The sequence below is a fragment of the Anguilla rostrata genome, chromosome 3, assembly GCF_018555375.3.
Source record: "Anguilla rostrata isolate EN2019 chromosome 3, ASM1855537v3, whole genome shotgun sequence".
Lineage (NCBI taxonomy): Eukaryota > Metazoa > Chordata > Actinopteri > Anguilliformes > Anguillidae > Anguilla > Anguilla rostrata.
Genome location: NC_057935.1, coordinates 35,645,544 through 35,663,246, shown reverse-complemented (window position 1 = coordinate 35,663,246; position 17,703 = coordinate 35,645,544). Strand labels below are relative to the sequence as shown.

At 39.5% G+C, this 17,703-nt stretch overlaps 2 protein-coding genes across 3 annotated transcripts in view; one reads left to right on the top strand and one right to left on the bottom strand.

The window, feature by feature from the left end:
* Positions 1-14,921, top strand: part of LOC135250721 (integrin alpha-4-like) — a 33,692-nt gene extending 18,771 nt beyond the window's left edge. Inside the window, exons 16-28 of the mRNA XM_064327324.1 lie at positions 221-370; positions 4,893-4,969; positions 6,129-6,279; positions 6,397-6,495; positions 7,088-7,164; positions 8,458-8,547; positions 11,203-11,284; positions 12,021-12,128; positions 12,590-12,715; positions 12,820-12,945; positions 13,079-13,171; positions 13,515-13,631; positions 14,038-14,921. Coding sequence (XP_064183394.1) covers positions 221-370; positions 4,893-4,969; positions 6,129-6,279; positions 6,397-6,495; positions 7,088-7,164; positions 8,458-8,547; positions 11,203-11,284; positions 12,021-12,128; positions 12,590-12,715; positions 12,820-12,945; positions 13,079-13,171; positions 13,515-13,631; positions 14,038-14,124 — 1,383 coding nt within the window. The 3' untranslated portion in view covers positions 14,125-14,921. The remainder of the gene's footprint in view (positions 1-220; positions 371-4,892; positions 4,970-6,128; positions 6,280-6,396; positions 6,496-7,087; positions 7,165-8,457; positions 8,548-11,202; positions 11,285-12,020; positions 12,129-12,589; positions 12,716-12,819; positions 12,946-13,078; positions 13,172-13,514; positions 13,632-14,037) is intronic.
* The window catches only part of cerkl (ceramide kinase-like), a 45,253-nt gene continuing 41,351 nt past the window's right edge, over positions 13,802-17,703 (bottom strand). For both annotated transcript variants that reach the window (XM_064327325.1, XM_064327326.1), the window contains one exon: positions 13,802-17,488. In XM_064327325.1, coding sequence (XP_064183395.1) covers positions 17,407-17,488 — 82 coding nt within the window. In that variant the 3' untranslated portion in view covers positions 13,802-17,406. The remainder of the gene's footprint in view (positions 17,489-17,703) is intronic.

Here is a 17,703-nt window from a genome sequence, read left to right as displayed (position 1 = left end):
GGCTGTACTTCCTACATGGATTACCTGGAATGGATGTAATACCCTTAAATTAAAGCTGATAGTCTGAACTTTAGCCTCATGTTCATTCATTCATTCATTCGTTCATTGATATTGTTTCACTTGAAATTCAGCAACCACAGTCTGCAGAGACTGGTCAGGACCTCTAATGTACATGATGAGCTAAACTAGTACTCTTTCTGTTTTCTCTTCTCCCCTGCAGCGAGATGTCCGAGATATATTCACCCCAATCCAGTTTGAGCTGAAATATGAGCTGGGAGAGCACAGTCCTCCTGAGGAGGTGACCGGGAGCTTCCCCCCTCTCAAACCGGTCCAGCAGAGGAGGGAGGACAGTAATCAGGTTGCCAACCAGGTATACTTACCGCAGCTTCTATGCAACTTCATGTATTTGGTTTACATGAGCAGATGCTAATTGTGATGCTGAACCTGCGATGTAAGGCATGTGCTGTTTTATTGTCAGTGTGTTCAAATGTGTTATATGTCAGTACATATAACAACACTTTTTGTTTGCTCTATATAGACTTAAAATGATCACAAGGAAAGAATAGCTGTGTAACTTCTGCTTCATTATGATTAAGACTGCACAATGGCATCTTTAACAATGTTATAAACTTGTCTGACAGAATATGTTTTAGAACATTCAATGAAAAAAATTGAATAAATTATTTTACATCAGGGTGTTGCTGGGTCTGAAGCATAGCTATTGGGGAAAAAATAGGGATACATCTGACATTATTTTGGGGGGTTTACCAAGGTTTTATGCACCTTGTGCATTAAAGTAATAATCTCATTAAAATAAATGTCTGTTAAGTCACTATCTATCACTGAATTAGGTAACACAATGGTGATTGAGCCTATTATTATATTCATTTATATTATTATTATTATTATTATTTATGATTAAAGAACTGGGTGTCTGTGGCGACATTCCCGGGAAAAAATCACAAGCGGTGCATAGTTAGTGACGCATTTTCCATCACCCATCAGTGGTTGGTCCGCCAGAGAGGGTAGGCGGAGCTAACGCAACAGGCTCGCTCTTGAACTCACTTGTTTGTGAGCGACATACTGTTTTTTTTCCAGTGTCTGCTAGCGTAGCAGCCAATAATGTAATAACTACCGTTAATGTAATAACTGCCAATAACGTAATAATTTTTCCGTTCTTAATGTAATAATAGTCGATAATGTAATAACTTACCAATAATGTAATAAAATTTCTGAACCAATAACATAACTTTTTGCACATAATGTAATACGTTATTAGATTATTGACTGGTTATTACATTATTAGCTGGGTTAAAAAAAATCATTAAAAATGTAATAATAGGAGCCGATAATGTAATAATATAATTGTATCACTATGTATACGTTTTATTTATTATCAAGTGTCAGACTTCGATAACACTTAGGCCTACCCTTACTGTTGCTTCTTTCAAACAGCTGCTCAAAAACCAGGCCAATCCTGACCCCTTAGTCCTAACTCTGAGAAAACACACACACACACACCTACTCTCTCTCTCTCTCTAGGAATTAATTGTTTGTGTAACTTGATGGTTAGACTTATCTGCAGCCCTGCCTTATACTCCTTTGCCATTTGAGTACCAAATTAAGTGGGAGCACACGTTTGCAAACACAGACAATTACTCTTATGTTGTATAATTTGAAATCTATACCTCTTTGAAGATGCTGTGTTCTCAAATAAAAAAGACCACCACTTCTTTCCATGAAAAATATAATCTTTAATCAAGTGTATTTAAGTAACTTCTTACTACTAAATTGCATAGCTATTTGCACAGCTAACGCTAGCTACCGGACCATTTCAAGAAAGGCAACATTAGTTTAGACAACGTTGCGCACAGTATCCATCTCTCATATCAGGTAACATTGCGTTAGCTAGCTAGCTAATGTAATTAACACAACCTAATGTCAGCTAACAATTAGAAAAAACGATAGCTAACACTACCGACCGGTACCGACCTTGCAAACCATCTATCGAATGCAATGCTACCTTGTTGCAACCTTGCAATGTAGCTAACTGAAGGCCAGTTCAGATCAATGATTCGCAACGAGACTGTGTATGCAACCTGCAAAATTCCAAGATGTCTCATTGTAAACGTTCTAAAACTGTACTTAGCGATTTGACAAGGTGGGTCTTTTGAGACCCCAGGCAACGGCTTCAGACGCTCTGCAACTAACCAGTTCACACCGCTGCAATTTTTCTCTGCAACATTCTAAAACCGTTTTGTCTCCTTTGCGAATCATTGATCTGAACTGGCCTTAACGTTATCGTTATTTACATTGCCATCAAGTTCATCAATATATTGATCGGAATAAAGCCAGGGTATAGGTGCAGCAGAGCGGGTCTGATTTCTGTGTAAAGATGTCAAGCCGGAGAAAACTAAATAAAAGAATATGGCAGTATGGATTAGCGTTGTTATTATTTTATTACGCCTCCTTCAGCCTTGATACCCTTTTTTGGTGAAATCTCCTTTGTTTTTGTTTTATTCTTCTTGTTCTGATTGCTAATTTAACACCCAGCTCCGCTTTATTCTCGAACAGTTTGCTAGCAAAACCAGAAACACCAGCGGTAACATTCTGCAAGGCAGTTGTTTCAAAAATATCACACAGCAATCATTCACGAGAAAGACTGTTTAGTGTGCACGAGATACATAATTGTACAAGCCGCAGCAAATCCCGCAAATTCTTCTCTGCAGTGTAAAGATGTTCATACCGTGCACAAGGTGGATAAAGAACGTCTGTGGAAATTGATCATCACTAATTCTACCCCAGGTCTGCTACAGCATTTTAACCCGGCTCGGCAGTGTAAAGACAGCTTAAAGGAGTACCATGGTGGTTGAACGTGACACTTCCCAGTTGTCTTCAGGCAACAACAAAACAAATGTGCATAATTTTTTTATTCTTAAGTCATTTCAATGTACTTTACAACGTATTTTTCTAAGCCTAAATTTCCCACTATAAAAATTCACCCGAACCGTCTGGGCGTGGTAATGAGAACTGTCCGTTAGCTATGATTGACAGACCGTGCCCCGTTACCATAGTTACCCCCATGATACGCGCCCTCTTCAGGAGACTGAATTTTCACAAGCTAGCTAGCTTAGTAGTATATCAAGTATCGATAGATAGCTAAGGTAAGGAAGTTGACTTATATCCAGTTATAATTTTTGCTATCTAGCTAGACAAATGAAGATAAAAGCACAACTATAACGTCCTCATAAAAGCAAACTAGCAAGCTAACGTTATCGATAACATTGCCTTATGAAAGCAAACCTCCTAGCTAGCTAACGTTAGCTAAGGCACTCTAATTTAAGTGAACCTAACGTTAGTCAAATATTTGCATTGTCTGAACAGCAGGAAGGTGTGTCCTGTCAGATTTCTTTACGGGGTGTGGAAATAGGAGTGGTTACTGTATTCGTGACGTAGAAAAATGACAACTTTCTCAACCGGTTGAAAATAGGACGATGAATTTAAAACGCATATTTCTCCAAAAATACAGAACGGACATATTTAATACTTTGCTCATTGTGTTTCTTCAATGCCTCTTGTGCAAATAGCACATAAAACCGAGAAAGTGTGAAAATCACCATGGTACTCCTTTAAGTTAGCCTAATGTTAGACAATGAATGAGTATGTACATAACGTTACTTGTATAACAACCATTTTTTATTCAGTAAATAATTAATGTAATAGTTGGTGTGGCCCAGGTGCCAACTGACTGACGTCACACAGGCGACACTGGTTGGATCCGGTTGGATCTATGGGAATTGAGGTCCAAAAACACACCTGCAATTACCGCTTCTCGCCATTGGTACCGCCAAAGAGAACGAAACGGAAATCTTCGAGATTGTAACTTTAATGTTGGCATCCTCTAACCCTATATTAGCACATCATGAACATAGAAGAAAAATGTTTAATACTTGGTTGTCCGTCCCCCATGTTGGAGTTTTTTCTTGTTTTGGCCAGACTCACATAGTCGTAAAATTTTCTTACCACGAAAAATGCCTGACTAGTTTACATTCTGAACAGAGGTGAATGAAAGCGAAATCTATCGCTGTTACTGTCACAGCACTTTCGACACAAGCATTATTTTGTGTCTGACAAGAAAATGAAAACCACCTCTTGAATTACAAATCAACAATAGACTATTTTTTCCTTTTGATTGACAGGACATAATCAGAGCTGACCATCGGTTGTTTTCATACTATCGACCAATGACCAATTGCAGTATTATCGGCCGATAATGGTCTGTGGCCGATCAATCGGTGCATCCCTAGTTATAAGCCCCTTTCACTCATGCATCTTAACCTGTAAATGTTCCAGAAATTTTCCAAGTAGGAACAGCAGCAGGAGTCAATTTTCTGTGCAAGACTTTCCTCCAGTTTTCTGGGTAAGGGCCTAGTAAGAATCGCAGAAATCTTCCACCATGGCTCTAGGGTGAACAAAAGCAGCCACATTCTCCAGTAATGCATGCAAAAGGTTTTGACATTCATACTTCTGATGCTTTTTCATTTTCATTTGAACTGTGTATATTGACACCGACCACTTTTATTTAATGTATCATTTTTTGAATATACCTGCATACCCTTATTATATATTTATGTATTTTTTTCTGTGCAAATTAGATGTTCATCCCCTGTACAGTATTTGCTGTCCTAAACAATTGGACTGAATTTAACACGTGAGTGTTGCTTGTAAACATTGCTGTCAATTGTCATCTGTGCTTAATACTATGGTCATTAATTTATCAATGGCGATTTGGGTGGTGTAACCGGGATAATGGTTTGACATGTTAGCTTGAGAATAGGCTATCAAACTCTTTTTTAGGACTCTTGTACAATGCTTTATCTACTCTCTCACAGACAGAATTTGCCCGATACTGTGCCTGGGTCAACTGTTCAACGAACCTGCAGGTTTCTGCAAGCCTGGTGTTGCCACAGTATGTCCCGTCTCTTCCATTCTCCCTCTGTGGGGTTGACTTTAGTCTGTGCAATTGGTCACTACAGACCCAGCTGTTACTGGAAATAGCCAGTTAAATAATAGTTTTGGCAGCCAAATGTGACATTTTACCACCAATTAAAAAATACCTATAGTGAGCATTTTTGTTTTCCAGTTCATAATTTGGATTTGGAATTGACCCCAATGCTACTTTCAGTTGTCATCAGTGGGAGATGAACATTTCTTCCAGTTGACCCTAGCACTTCACTAACATGACTCACAGGCTTACCATTGACAATTAATTACATAGCTTGGGCTCAAATATACAATGTCTAGCTGTAGGGCCCAACCTGCACCTGTGGCAAGTCCTTTTACTAACAGAGCTGTTCTAGAGCCCCACTTCCTCTGCTTTAATAATTTAAAAAATGTCTTCAAACAGTTTTAACAAACTCTGGTTATGTGATATATTTATTTATTTATTTTTTGTCTTCATTAACAGTAAAGTTTTTATCTCAGATTTTATTTCTTAGCATATAAATACATACCTGACTATGAATATGTAGACATTTGCCGTTAGAATGAACTGCTGTTTGAATCTCTTTCTACACTGTGCTAGGAACATCAGGTCTGATTATTCATAAGTCAGGAATATATGTGTGCATGCATGCATGCTTGTGTGTATTTGCATGTCATACTCGCAGATGTACACCTGGTGTTTTGAGCTGAGAAGCAGCAGCCTTCCTGGTGGTATGGAAATGGCAGTAAACACTGCCATTGTGTCTGAGTAAACACAGGCCCACCGTCCCTCTAAAAAGCAGTTGCAGCGTAGTGCTGCCATTATCTCTGTCTTTTAAATGGGAAGGATGAAAAGCTTCCTGTGCATAGCTTTACTTGGGTTTTATTGTGAAAGGCTGTCTTTTCTTACCCTCTGCATCCTGTCCAGATGCCAGCTTTAGTCTCTGAGGGGATCTGTGACAAATGCTCTAGTAGACTGCTCAGAAATTCTAGTCATGTCTGTGTCTAACAGGGATATTCATTCTCCAGTGTGTCCTCTCCGGTCTAAAGCAACTTTGGAAAGAGATCCAGGCATTCTTCAAAACCTCTCTCTGATACACAGAAATCTCACCTCTCTTTTCTAACATGTCACAACTCTCCCTTAGGTCCCACAAAAATGTGCAGTACTTTGCGCTGGGGGAGAAGAAGACGGTCATGTTGAACGTGACTCTGGTCAACAGCGGTGATGACGCCTTCCTCCCCAGGATTTACCTGAGGTTCCCCAGCAACCTGTTCTTTATCAAAGTTCTTGATGCGGTAAAGTACACTCTGAAAAGATGCTCAGACGGGAGGCTGTCCTGAACTTGATGTTTGCTGCTTCATGCACTGATTGCATGCAGAGTCATCCAACTGAAGATACCGGTGTGATTTCAGGAGCTGAAGTATGTGAGCTGTGAACTCACCAAGGAAGACAAAGCCTTCACAGGGCTGGACTGCAGTGTGGGGAACCTGTTTATTACCTCTCTGGAAAAGGTATAATACATGCTAACATATGCAAATATGGTTGCTCCATTACTTAAGTGAACTGTGCCTTTTGTCTGAAATTTGCTATTCATCCTATTTTGGAATTGCAGACATGGTTCCAAGGCTCCCAACAATAAGTTCTGCAACAATCCATTTATGATGCCCATTATTTTCACATTGTGTTTCCATGCAGGGGTTGTGTAGCATGTACAATTTTGGGCCATAGCTTCTATAATAATATTGTGCCTTTCAGGATTTTCAAGACATTTTACAAATGTAGTTTAGAAAGTATTGGTAGTCTTACCTCAACAACCACTAATACATTGGCACCTGATTGAGTTAATAACATCCAGGGGACCAGACAAATTTACACATTGGGAGCATTTGCCATATCTTTCCAAGAATATTCTGGAAGCCATAATTGTTAGCTGGGTTTTCTTGAGCCCTGCAATTACAGTATCATTACAGCACATGATGCATGTAACCAAGACAGGAAAGAAATTAGTATGTACAAAATGACTCTTCTCCTTTGAAAGATATCCTGGTATGTGTCAGTGTCCAGAAGACCTCACTCTAATGGTGCATTTCCCTCTGCCTTTAGCACACTGTCAGCTTTCTGCTGGATGTTAATCACAGCAGTAATGCAGGAGACCTCAATATCACAGTCAACGCTACCTGGTAAATACTGTCCTTCCTCTGCATGTTGAATCTTACACAAGGGTCAGCAAAAAAGTAACAGTGCAGAGCTTCTTCATTTGCTGCATTATTGCTGAAAATGTACCTTGGAGTGCTCCAGTTTCTTTTAACTTCTGTGTAAAATTATGACCAAGACAAGTGTTTCAGGCAGTATTTGGTGGGGAAAAAAGATTTGTGTGATCTGAGAAAGGCCCAAATTCTGTGTCATAGATGACTTAAATTCTTACATGGAAGTAGTGATTTGTCCCACGGCGCGCAGGAACTGCTATGCATGGCAAATTGTGGTCACTCACTCACTCACTCACTCACGGACGACCTGTGGGACGCATGTGCAGGTGGTTCTTCATTTAGTACGATGCATGCGCAGGTGCATCTCCCAAAATCACCAGTTCGAACGGCACGAGATTTTTAAGCACAGCTTTATCGCCTAACGTTACTTTAGCTAACCGTAACATGTTAGCGTTTCGCATACTTTAGTTAACCTACTTATCACGTACCACCGATACAGATGTATGGACACACGGAGGACAACAAATAGCGTTACAGAGGTGAGGACATGCTATAGCTAGATATATAGTTAGCCAAGTTTTACTCGTGACACTTTGTACAGATGCGCCGTGTGTCTGCACGGTTTCATGCTTGTTTATTAATGTAGCTAGTTATAGGGTATTTAGTTATAGGAGAATTTGATCTGTGAACATTTTATTAATACACATTTTGTTCATTCAGATTTTACTAAACTTGAATTTCTAAAAGCCACTTGCTGAGGTCTGAGTGAAAGTCAGATAACTGTAATGTTATACCTGCAATTCTTACTTCCATTACACAAGTCACGTAGAATAGGGATGTGACATTCTAAGGTCACATAAAATCACACTAATGTTCGGGACTTAAGCAGCTAGCACTTACTTCAGCGATGGGGTGAGTGTCAACAGATGTGGTTTGTGTCAGGTGACAACCAACTTTCTCTTGCTGCTTTTAGGGAGAACAAATACTTTTTGGGGGTACCTGAGAGATGAGCATTATGATATAAATGAATGAAGCTAGGTCATTTGAGTAATGCAGGTGCCATCATAACTGGTCAAATTAATTATGTGTGTGTTAATCTTTGTTAATTCTGCTTTGGATATGGAAGTGCATGTTCACTCATCTTGACCAAAATTCAATTGGTTATTTTTTAAATCATTCTTTATTTCTTGTGTAATTACACACAGTTAACACTGTGATGCATACAGTTTCCCTGGTTTTAAATCTTGTGAATGTTATTATTCTCAGTCGGAGTTCTGAAAATGAAGACCTTCTCCATGATAACTTTGCCAGACTGATGTTACCTTTGAGATATGGTGTCAACCTTACTACCCATGGGTAAGCTGTTTATCCTGAAGGAGTATGCTTGTTAAATTTCTTATTTGTAATTTCTTGTTTGTGCAGAACATATTTTGTTGAATGGGTTATGCAGGCTCTAAATTATGACTTTTAGAGTAATACTTCTCGTCCATGTTTCTATAAACTAGACTCATAGAAACTGCTTTTGAATCAGAATGGTTGAGATTTTACTGTTTAAAGCAATATATAATCTTATCTTATACAAAAATGAAAAAAGCACTATTTATGTACAAAACATTTTTTTTAGCCCATAACATATTTCTAATGTTCTCTAAAATTCACCAGCTTTCTCCCTAAAAACTGTATTCACTTTTGGTTTCAGGGAGGGAAAAAATCACTGTCTTTATTATAACTGTTTGGTATTATGGTTTAGAAACTCAAAGATTGACAAAAAACTGAATTTAACTATGACATTATATGAAAAATGTTTTCAACAGTGCTGTGTTCCTGCTGTGCAGCAGTGTCCACAGACAGATGGTCCATGTTTTCATGGATCACTGCATGACTGAAACTTATTGACATAATCACAGATATCTGGTCACCAGCCATCAGCCACGCCACCCTGCAGCCCTTTTCTGCCTGATGGCACAGTTGGTCTTCCTTCCTACTGGGATAAGAGACCTCTGGGAAAATTCATTTGCTGCTAGAAGTAAAATTGGTGGGCCAGTAGGGGCGGTATTCCCTGTTGACCAAGCAGAAAACCAGTGCTCAGCAGCGACTGGGACACTGTGCTGTAGGAGTCGCTCCCTTTCAGATGGAAAATTGAGAAACTGACACCAGAGCCCTGGTCTGGGTCATTAAAATGATGTTAATTAAGGAAAGATTTGAAATGTTAGCTGCAGTGCCCTGGTCAAATTCCCTCTCTCAGTTGAACTGCTCTAACTGAGAAATATTTTCTCAGCTGACCAATCTGGTCAAGTAAGGTTAATAAATGAAGGATGCATTTAAGAGAACTAAGGAACTCTGGGATCATGAAGCATGTTATACAGGCATCAGTAGAATTGACACAGTAGATTAGATCTTACTTGCAGTATTTGAAACATTGTTATTTGTATTATAATTTATTCAGTATATTTGTACCACAACAATGCTTAGATACTTGAATGGAGAAAGCTACAGGAGTTGCTACAGGAGCTGCTTATTGTAGCTACATTCAATTAAGTAAATGTCATTCTCAATACATATCTGAAACAAAAGTGTCATTGATACTTTGGTATGAATACATGCCATTACACCCTTAAATAAAATAATGAAAAAATATTTATATGGTGTTGCTTGCATACTGCTTGTTGTAGTCTGTATCTCCCGGTCACTTGTCTCCCCAGTACTGTCTCTGTGTCTGTGTTCCCTGAGCTGCTTCACTCCCCTGTATTTGTGTGATTTCACTATTCGGGTTTTCGTGGTTTCCCCCCCTTCTTTCCAGTCTCGTTTTACTTACTTCCTGCTTATATCTAGTTTTACTAATTTCTACTAATCCTTACTAACTTATAGATTGTAAAGTACTAACCTCATTAATATACTAACCTGTGAATATTACTAATGGACTAACACACTCTAGTTTTGGGTTTTTGATAGTTTAGATCACTATACTAATACATTAACCATTCTCCCCTTTTCCATGCTGCGCTGTAGCTCCGCCCCTTTTCTTTCTAGCCTGCTCTAACGCTGAGTTCTGCAATTGCCTGCACCTCTCTCTCTCTGCACGCGTTTTTACCTGCTAAACCCAGGCCGTCTATTATCATTGTTGTCTATGTGATTCCAGTCCGCGTTTTGTCAGTCCCCTGTCATTTTATTAGTTATCCTAATGTTCTTCACCTGGATGTTGTTTGTTACTCTGCCCTCACTCACTTAACCCCTCCTTGATTGTTACCTTCCCCAGTGTATAAATGTCAGACTTTTCCACCAGCTCCCGGTCAGAACGTTGATCGAATTCATTGTGCCGATATTTAGTAAGCCTTTGTTTATCGAGATTCCTGAGACACCCCTTCTGAACGACTTCGAGTTTGCCTGCCCCTTTTTGGTTTGTTTGCTTCTGGTTTGACCTTTGCTTTGCTTTGACTTCTCTTTTGCCTGTCCCTTTGTACCTTCGCCGCTCTGATCTCCTGGTTTTTGATTTTTTGCCTGTTTATCACAATTCTTTGGAAACTCGATTCGGCACCGTCCTTTCTCTGATTACCTGGCTTCGAACCTCGGACTGAATAAAGACAACATTTTTTGGATTTCCCTGGTCTGTGTTTGGGTCCTTGCACAGAACATCACACTGCTAGGCCATTGGTCATTGCTGTGCCTGCAGTTACCAAATAAAATTTCCTTTATTTTGTGGTTTTTAATTATTTGTTGCTAAGTAGTATGTTTGAGAATGGCTCAGCCTATGATGGAGAGAGATAAGAACGGCTACATCTACAAACATTCAGATCAGGCTTGGGTTACTTTTGATAAAGAGATGAGTAATTATGAGGTGGAACCACAGAAACCACTCTCAACCATCAAAAGATTACACTGCACAGATGCGGCTTTTAGTTGCTTCTGAAATGATCACAGCATGGTGGCATGTGCAGTCTTTCTCTGCAGTCTTTCATAACCCTCCATATTGTCTGAGTTAAAATGGCCTTGTCCCCTCTTCTTTGCCTGCAGATTTGTTACCCCATCTACATTCATTTTTGGACATAAGCCAAGCAGTGTTGGATTTACAGAGAAGTTCAATTTTACCTTCAAGGTAACTCTGACCAAGCCTTGCAATGGGCCCAGTGGATGTGCCAGAAAAAGGATTAATCATATCTGTGATAAATGCTGGTCAGGTTGCAGCATCACACACAGCACTGTCAAAGTACAGTATCTTCAGTCAGGTCACACACTGCGTAGCTGCAGGGTAATGGATACATAGGCTTCCAAATGGCTCACTTGGGTTTTGCAACAGTTCATTTCAGTAAAGGTCACTCCTCATGCAAAGCCATGTAGTCACAGGTTCAGGCCTGGGTTATGTCATTGCTGGACTGTGACCTGGAGGGTAGCACAGTCTGCCTCATCCCACCAAAGGCAGGGTAGTTTTACACGAGACAGTTAACTGCCTAATTACTTCTGTATTAGAGACCATTACAGATAATTTTGTGGCCTGTAAAATATATATAAAGTAGTCACTGGCTTGCAAGCAGTTGCTTTGGAGGAGTGCACAGTCTTCAGGGATACATGTGCTATAGCCTTGGGTCAATGATGACTGCAAACCAAAGACGAAAATGGTGGGGAATAAACAATGTCGCACTGCCAATGTGAAACATTTCACATGGAAAAAAGAGGAGAATTATTGTGGATTGTTCTGTTGTATTACTGCGTACCTTATGCACCAATTGCAAAAAGCATTATGGCTGTCATCACTGGCGGCTAAAATGTCAATGCTCTGTAGTCATTCCTCAATTGCTGTATGACATATTTGCTATGATTTTTGGTGTTGGCAGGTTGTGAATGTTGGGCCGAGCAAAGCTCTAGGAGCCAAAGTTGAAATAGATATCCCCAGACATATGGTACCATACCAACACATATTACTCAACATTTTGCATGTAAAGGTAAGAATAAGTTGGTTACACAAGAAAACACAATGATTCAACACAAGTGAAAATTCTGTGATACAGTATGACATTAATATTTTGTACATGATGATTACAGTATTGCACTTGTCTGAACCTTTGTTAAGGCTGTTATAATAGCGATACAAGCTATATTCCACTCAATGCCAGTGCATATATAACAATATATTGCACTTCAGAATATATGCCACCCCTGATATGCCATTCCATTTGCATGTTATGGTTTATGTCATACATTAGTTTGGTAGCTTGGTATGTAGATGATAAATAGATAAATAATAGAAAGGTAGAAATATATCTACATATTTGTTTGTACTCAGTAAACAAAATGTATATTCCTGAAGTTCTATTTGTTTTCAATAGGGGAGTCATATACTGTATTTCTTCATCCATATTTAAATGGGTTCTGCGACTATTCTGAGTTTGTGTTTATATTCTAGACGTCTCTTGGGAGCTGTGACATTAAAAATTCCACCAATATAACTGACGATTATTATCAAATGACAAAACCTTTCATCTTTGAATACCTGGTATTCCCCCCTTTTGAACAAAGGCAAAGGCATATGGTGAGTATTGTACTCTCCTTTCTCAGCTTGGCTGTGACTGTAACCTTTGGAGCATTCTCATCACTAATGAGTAGGTCTGAATGAATGTCCTCTCTTTCCTTCAGTACTGCATGAAGAACGACCAAATGTGCTTGTACATCACGTGCATGTTAGGAGACATGGACGTGGGGAAAGAGGCCAATGTGCTGGTGGCAGTGGAGATGAACCCCACGGTGCTGCAGGACTACCCAGTAAGAGCCTGCGCAGTTTCTGCAGTACAATAGAGTCTCTTATAGGCCGGAGCCACAGAATTGGGGTAGAGCCCTTGAACACCATTAATCGACCAATTTAACGTGAAAACCTAATGCTGCCTCTTGGTTTCAGGGAAAGATCGCTGTTACGATAGAGAGCGCAGCTATTGCATCACCAATGAAAGACCTGCATGTCCTGGACTTACAGGAAGAGAAGGCTGCCTGTGTAAGTGATGAGCCTGGAGAGACTCATGAAAGTCAAGTCCAGGGTTCTTACTGTATGCTTAGGACAGTATGCCTTCAATGTTTACATATTGTTGTTGTTGTTGTTTAATAGTCATAGTCACAGCAAATGATTATAGGCAACAAGTGTTTGTAGGCCCACCACTCACATCGCATTCACCATCAATTCAGAGGCAGTAACAACCATACTAGAGTACTTACAGAATTATATTGCTTCATAAAATCAGAAAAATCCTCTTGCCTGTAAGGGTTGAATCATATTAGCCTGTTTGCTTTGCTATGGAACAGCCAATTCCATTTTTATAATACTTTTCCCAATGGTGCAGGTTTTTCTGAGGGGCCATAGTGGCCAGATGTCAGTTCATGACAGAGCTGTCATCCTGGTAACGAGTCTGTTCACCGGGGGTGCAACACTGGCATTTCTTGTAATCTGCCTCAAGAAGGTGGGTTTGCACACCATTAACAGTTTCCCAGAAATCTGTTTGATCAAAAACAATAGTTTCATCAACGACACTATTTATTTCAAGACTAGTGTAACTACGGTGTGGAATTAGCCATTTGAATATGCAGGGTTCCTGCAGTATTTCTAAAGCAAAAAAAAGACATGATCAAGTCATCATGGATTAGCCTTTATTTTTAAATAAATTATAATGTAAATAGGGTCCCAAAAACTATTAAATAGTTACAAATATTACAGTATGTACAATTTTACTTTCTCATTTATCTGTGGTTGTTGCCATGCTTTTTCTTTCTGAGCTTGTCATTTGATAACTGAATGTCTGTTAGTCTGTCAGTGTCACAAAATTCTATTACACCCCTAACTGCAAGTAATGTTTCATTCTGTCACAGGTTGGTTTCTTTAACAGGAAGATAATATTGATGCAAGCCAGCTTGCTCGATGAACCTCAGGACACGGGTGAAGGATATGAATTTTGACAATGAAGAAACACATTCAAAGTATTTATAGAAATTCAATGTAAGATGAAGTCTGCTGCACCTTGGCTGTCCTAGCAGGGGCTGAATGACCATGGATGTCTTCACTGTGGGAGGAAGGAGCACAATGATAGCTAAGAGAAGAATTTTCTATCTGTAATTTAGCTTCTTCACCTGGAGACACATTTCAGCAAGACCAACATTGCAGATTTTGCCCTGTTGGATCGAAATGCAAAATCCATTTTCAAAAAAGAATACAAGGCGGCAGTGGGCCCTTTGGCTGTTGTCATACAATGAAAAAAATCATTATATTAGACATTACATTAGGTTTCCAAAATGTGTAGACTGTGTTTGCAAAATGATAATTTAATGAAATTTTTTTTAGCATAAAGCTTGAAAGTTAATTACTTGAAAACATTTTTTACAGTTTTACAGTATTTATTCTCAAAGTGCCAGTAGAAAAGCCTTAGTTGGATTAAGTTCCTATCTTAAATGCATTGGCTGCAGTACGGACCAAATGCACTTTACTGTAAATGACTGAGCTTGAAAATGTTGTACTGTATGTGAATTTTACATGTTTTTGCTTCATAAAATGTCAGTATGGGGTTTAAGCAGGGTGGGTTCTATATGGGGTATTGAAAGTGCCTTCCCTTTGCACTTTGATGGTGCAAATATATATTGTTTCTTCTTAATCCTTTTTTTTAATTGAAAAACTTAAATGTATTATTTACAAAAAGCATTTGCATCTTCTTTTCCACCCCCATGTCAGTACTAAGCAAATACACCTTTGGTAGCAATTACTTCTCTGAGTCTTCTTGTATATGTCAGTGTGAGTTTTGCAAATCTGGATTCCTCCCCCTTCCATCACGATAATTTGTTCCAGGTCCCTTCAGGTCCTGCCACAGATTATCAATGGGCATTGTCCTTTTGGAAAGCGAACCTTTGCCCGAATCTGAAATCTCCTCTCGACTGAAACAGGTTCTCTGCCTGTGTTCCACTCCTTCTGTCTTTTCCCCGAAAGTGACAGACTTCCCAGTCCCTGGAAAAGCAGTCCCATAGCATGACACTGTCACACATGACACTGCCATGCTTGATGGTAGGGATGGTGTTACCTGGGTGATGAGCTTTCAGAACAAAAAGCTCAATTTTAGTTTCATCAGGCCACACATCTTTTTTTACACATGGCATCAGGATCTGTCACAAATGCCTTCTGGTAAGATCCACAGGCCTAATTTATACAAAGATTCTCTGACTTAAACATAAACTTAAAATGATTTCCCAAGTTGTTCTAATACTTGATTTATAAAAATAATTGAGACAAAAAGCTGCTAATGTTGGTTTAAAATGCCGTATCTGTATCTTACAAACGCGTGATATAAAAATCTCAAATGAACTTCAATGTGAACGCATGTGAAATTGCTTTGGAATGAACTGTCTTGTGAATGCAGCCAATAACAGCAATTTCCCTCTAAATAAGGGAATAAGTCATAGCGAGCATGGACTATCAGTTAAGTTTTATTCTTAGAGTGGGCACATAGCTCACTTTGGGGATTTGTGTGTAGCGCTCAAACTTGGTGTACCTCCACATAACCAGCAGGTAATTAATGTCTATTGTAAATTTTACATAGAAATAGGATATTCATGTCAACCTGGGATCTTATAAATAAGGACTTAATCATGGTTTTCAGTGTAAGTCACCTTTTACGATATAATTTGATAAGACCATTTTATAAACGAGGCCCCAGGCTTGGCTTAATGATGGCCTCCAAGTTGCTTCCACCTTGCCGCTCTCCCCAAGAGCCCAGATCTATGAAGTGCTACACTGATTGCTGTCCTCTGGACAGTTTCTCCCATTTCAGCCAATGACCGCTGTAACTCTGTCAGTGTTGTTACTGGCTTCTATGTCTGATTACCCTCCTTGCCTGGATCCTCAGTTTGGTAGGACACCATTTAAAATGCGCAATTCTTCATGCTACGTTCAGGTTCATACTCTGTTGGGTTTACTGGTCGGTTTTTCTAGATTTCATAAGTTCACTCAGATGCCTTCTTTCTCAGTTTTGCATAAGTGGAGTAAAACCTGTTTTTACTAAGGTAAAGGAGATGACAGGTGAACCGAGCGTGAAGACGAGCACAGAGACAGACGGATAAAAGGCCCTGTTTGTAACGCGTGGGAGCGGTGCGGTGTGCGAGGGAACGGGTGCCGCAGCCGTGCTGTGCCAGGCTGTGCCGCCGCAGCTGGGTGCCGCGGTGCGGTGCTGGTGGTGCGGTGCCCCTGTGGGGAAAGCATCACGCTGTCACTGCAAAGCAGGAGGCCCATTTACAACACAGGGGCAGAGCAGAAGACACCTTCCTAGCCAGCAACTGAACTTGCTTCCACCAGTACAGGAAAAGGCCGAGTGATTTTCAGTGGAGTATTTTCACAGCAACCCCCCTGCCTGACTTCACCAGTGATTTCAGGACTGGATATACATATGTGAATGAAGGGATCACATTTTGTCTCTAATTAAGACAGTATTAAGAACAGGTAGAATCATGTGTACAGTGGCACTGACGTGTTCCTACCTTTAATGGACCATAGAAATGACAATGCAATTATTTTTATTTATTTTAACTATGTACACTCTATAAAGCCAAGGTAATAAATCATTTGTAAAGCTATTGTTGTGTTGTGTCTGCAAGTGTTTAAGAAAATAAGATTTTTGTGTATCCATGCAAAAGTTATGTTTTTGTGCTGGCCGCTCTTCTGTGAAATTAATGTAAATGTGGGGATTTTAGTATGGTAAACAGCATATCCACATTCTCCAAAGGGAGTGGATTTTGGCAAATTAAACTATGTTATCCAAATTTTGCAGTTTAGGAGGTCTGAACCCGGAAATAATAATGATAGTAAAACTTTCTTCAGAGCTTCTTCAAGATGTTTTTTGTTTTTCAACACATTCGACACATTCTGCTTTCGGTTTTATCTAATAGCTTTATTTTTTAAATAATATTTTGTACTTCATAAAGTGTGATTTGTGAAAAACTAAAGGTTTGTAAAAACAATGCTATGTTTTACAGATTACATTCAATTTAGCTTTGAGTTTGTATGCACTGGAATGTCTGAAGGTTGTATTTTGCCTTTGCATTTAAATGAACTGCATGTTGTGTATGCAAACAGTGTGTTGTCTACTATGACATCCTGATATTCACAGTGTAATGACCTTAGCTGAGCTGTGCACAGCAGTGGGCATGTGAAGTCTATTATGCCTAGAAAAGCCTTTGGTTAGTTGCCGTGGAGACAGTGGCTTAAATGCAGCTGCACTTGATCGGGGACTCTTCGGTTTCCTCCATGTTCACCCCAAAAAGTGTGATAAGCTGAGGGTGCACCCTGCAGAAAAAGACACCCCATTTCAGCTGAGCAAGTAGGCGGGATGATGTCTGACACTCACTGTACAATTGTTTGAATACAACAGATCATAATGTGTAAGTGTGGTCTCCAAAACCACTTAATAATCACTTAATAGTGTGGATAGTATAGAAGCAGCAAAAATGCAGTAGACCAATGGCCTGTCACTGGGGTGTGGTCATTTTTGACTGCCATTA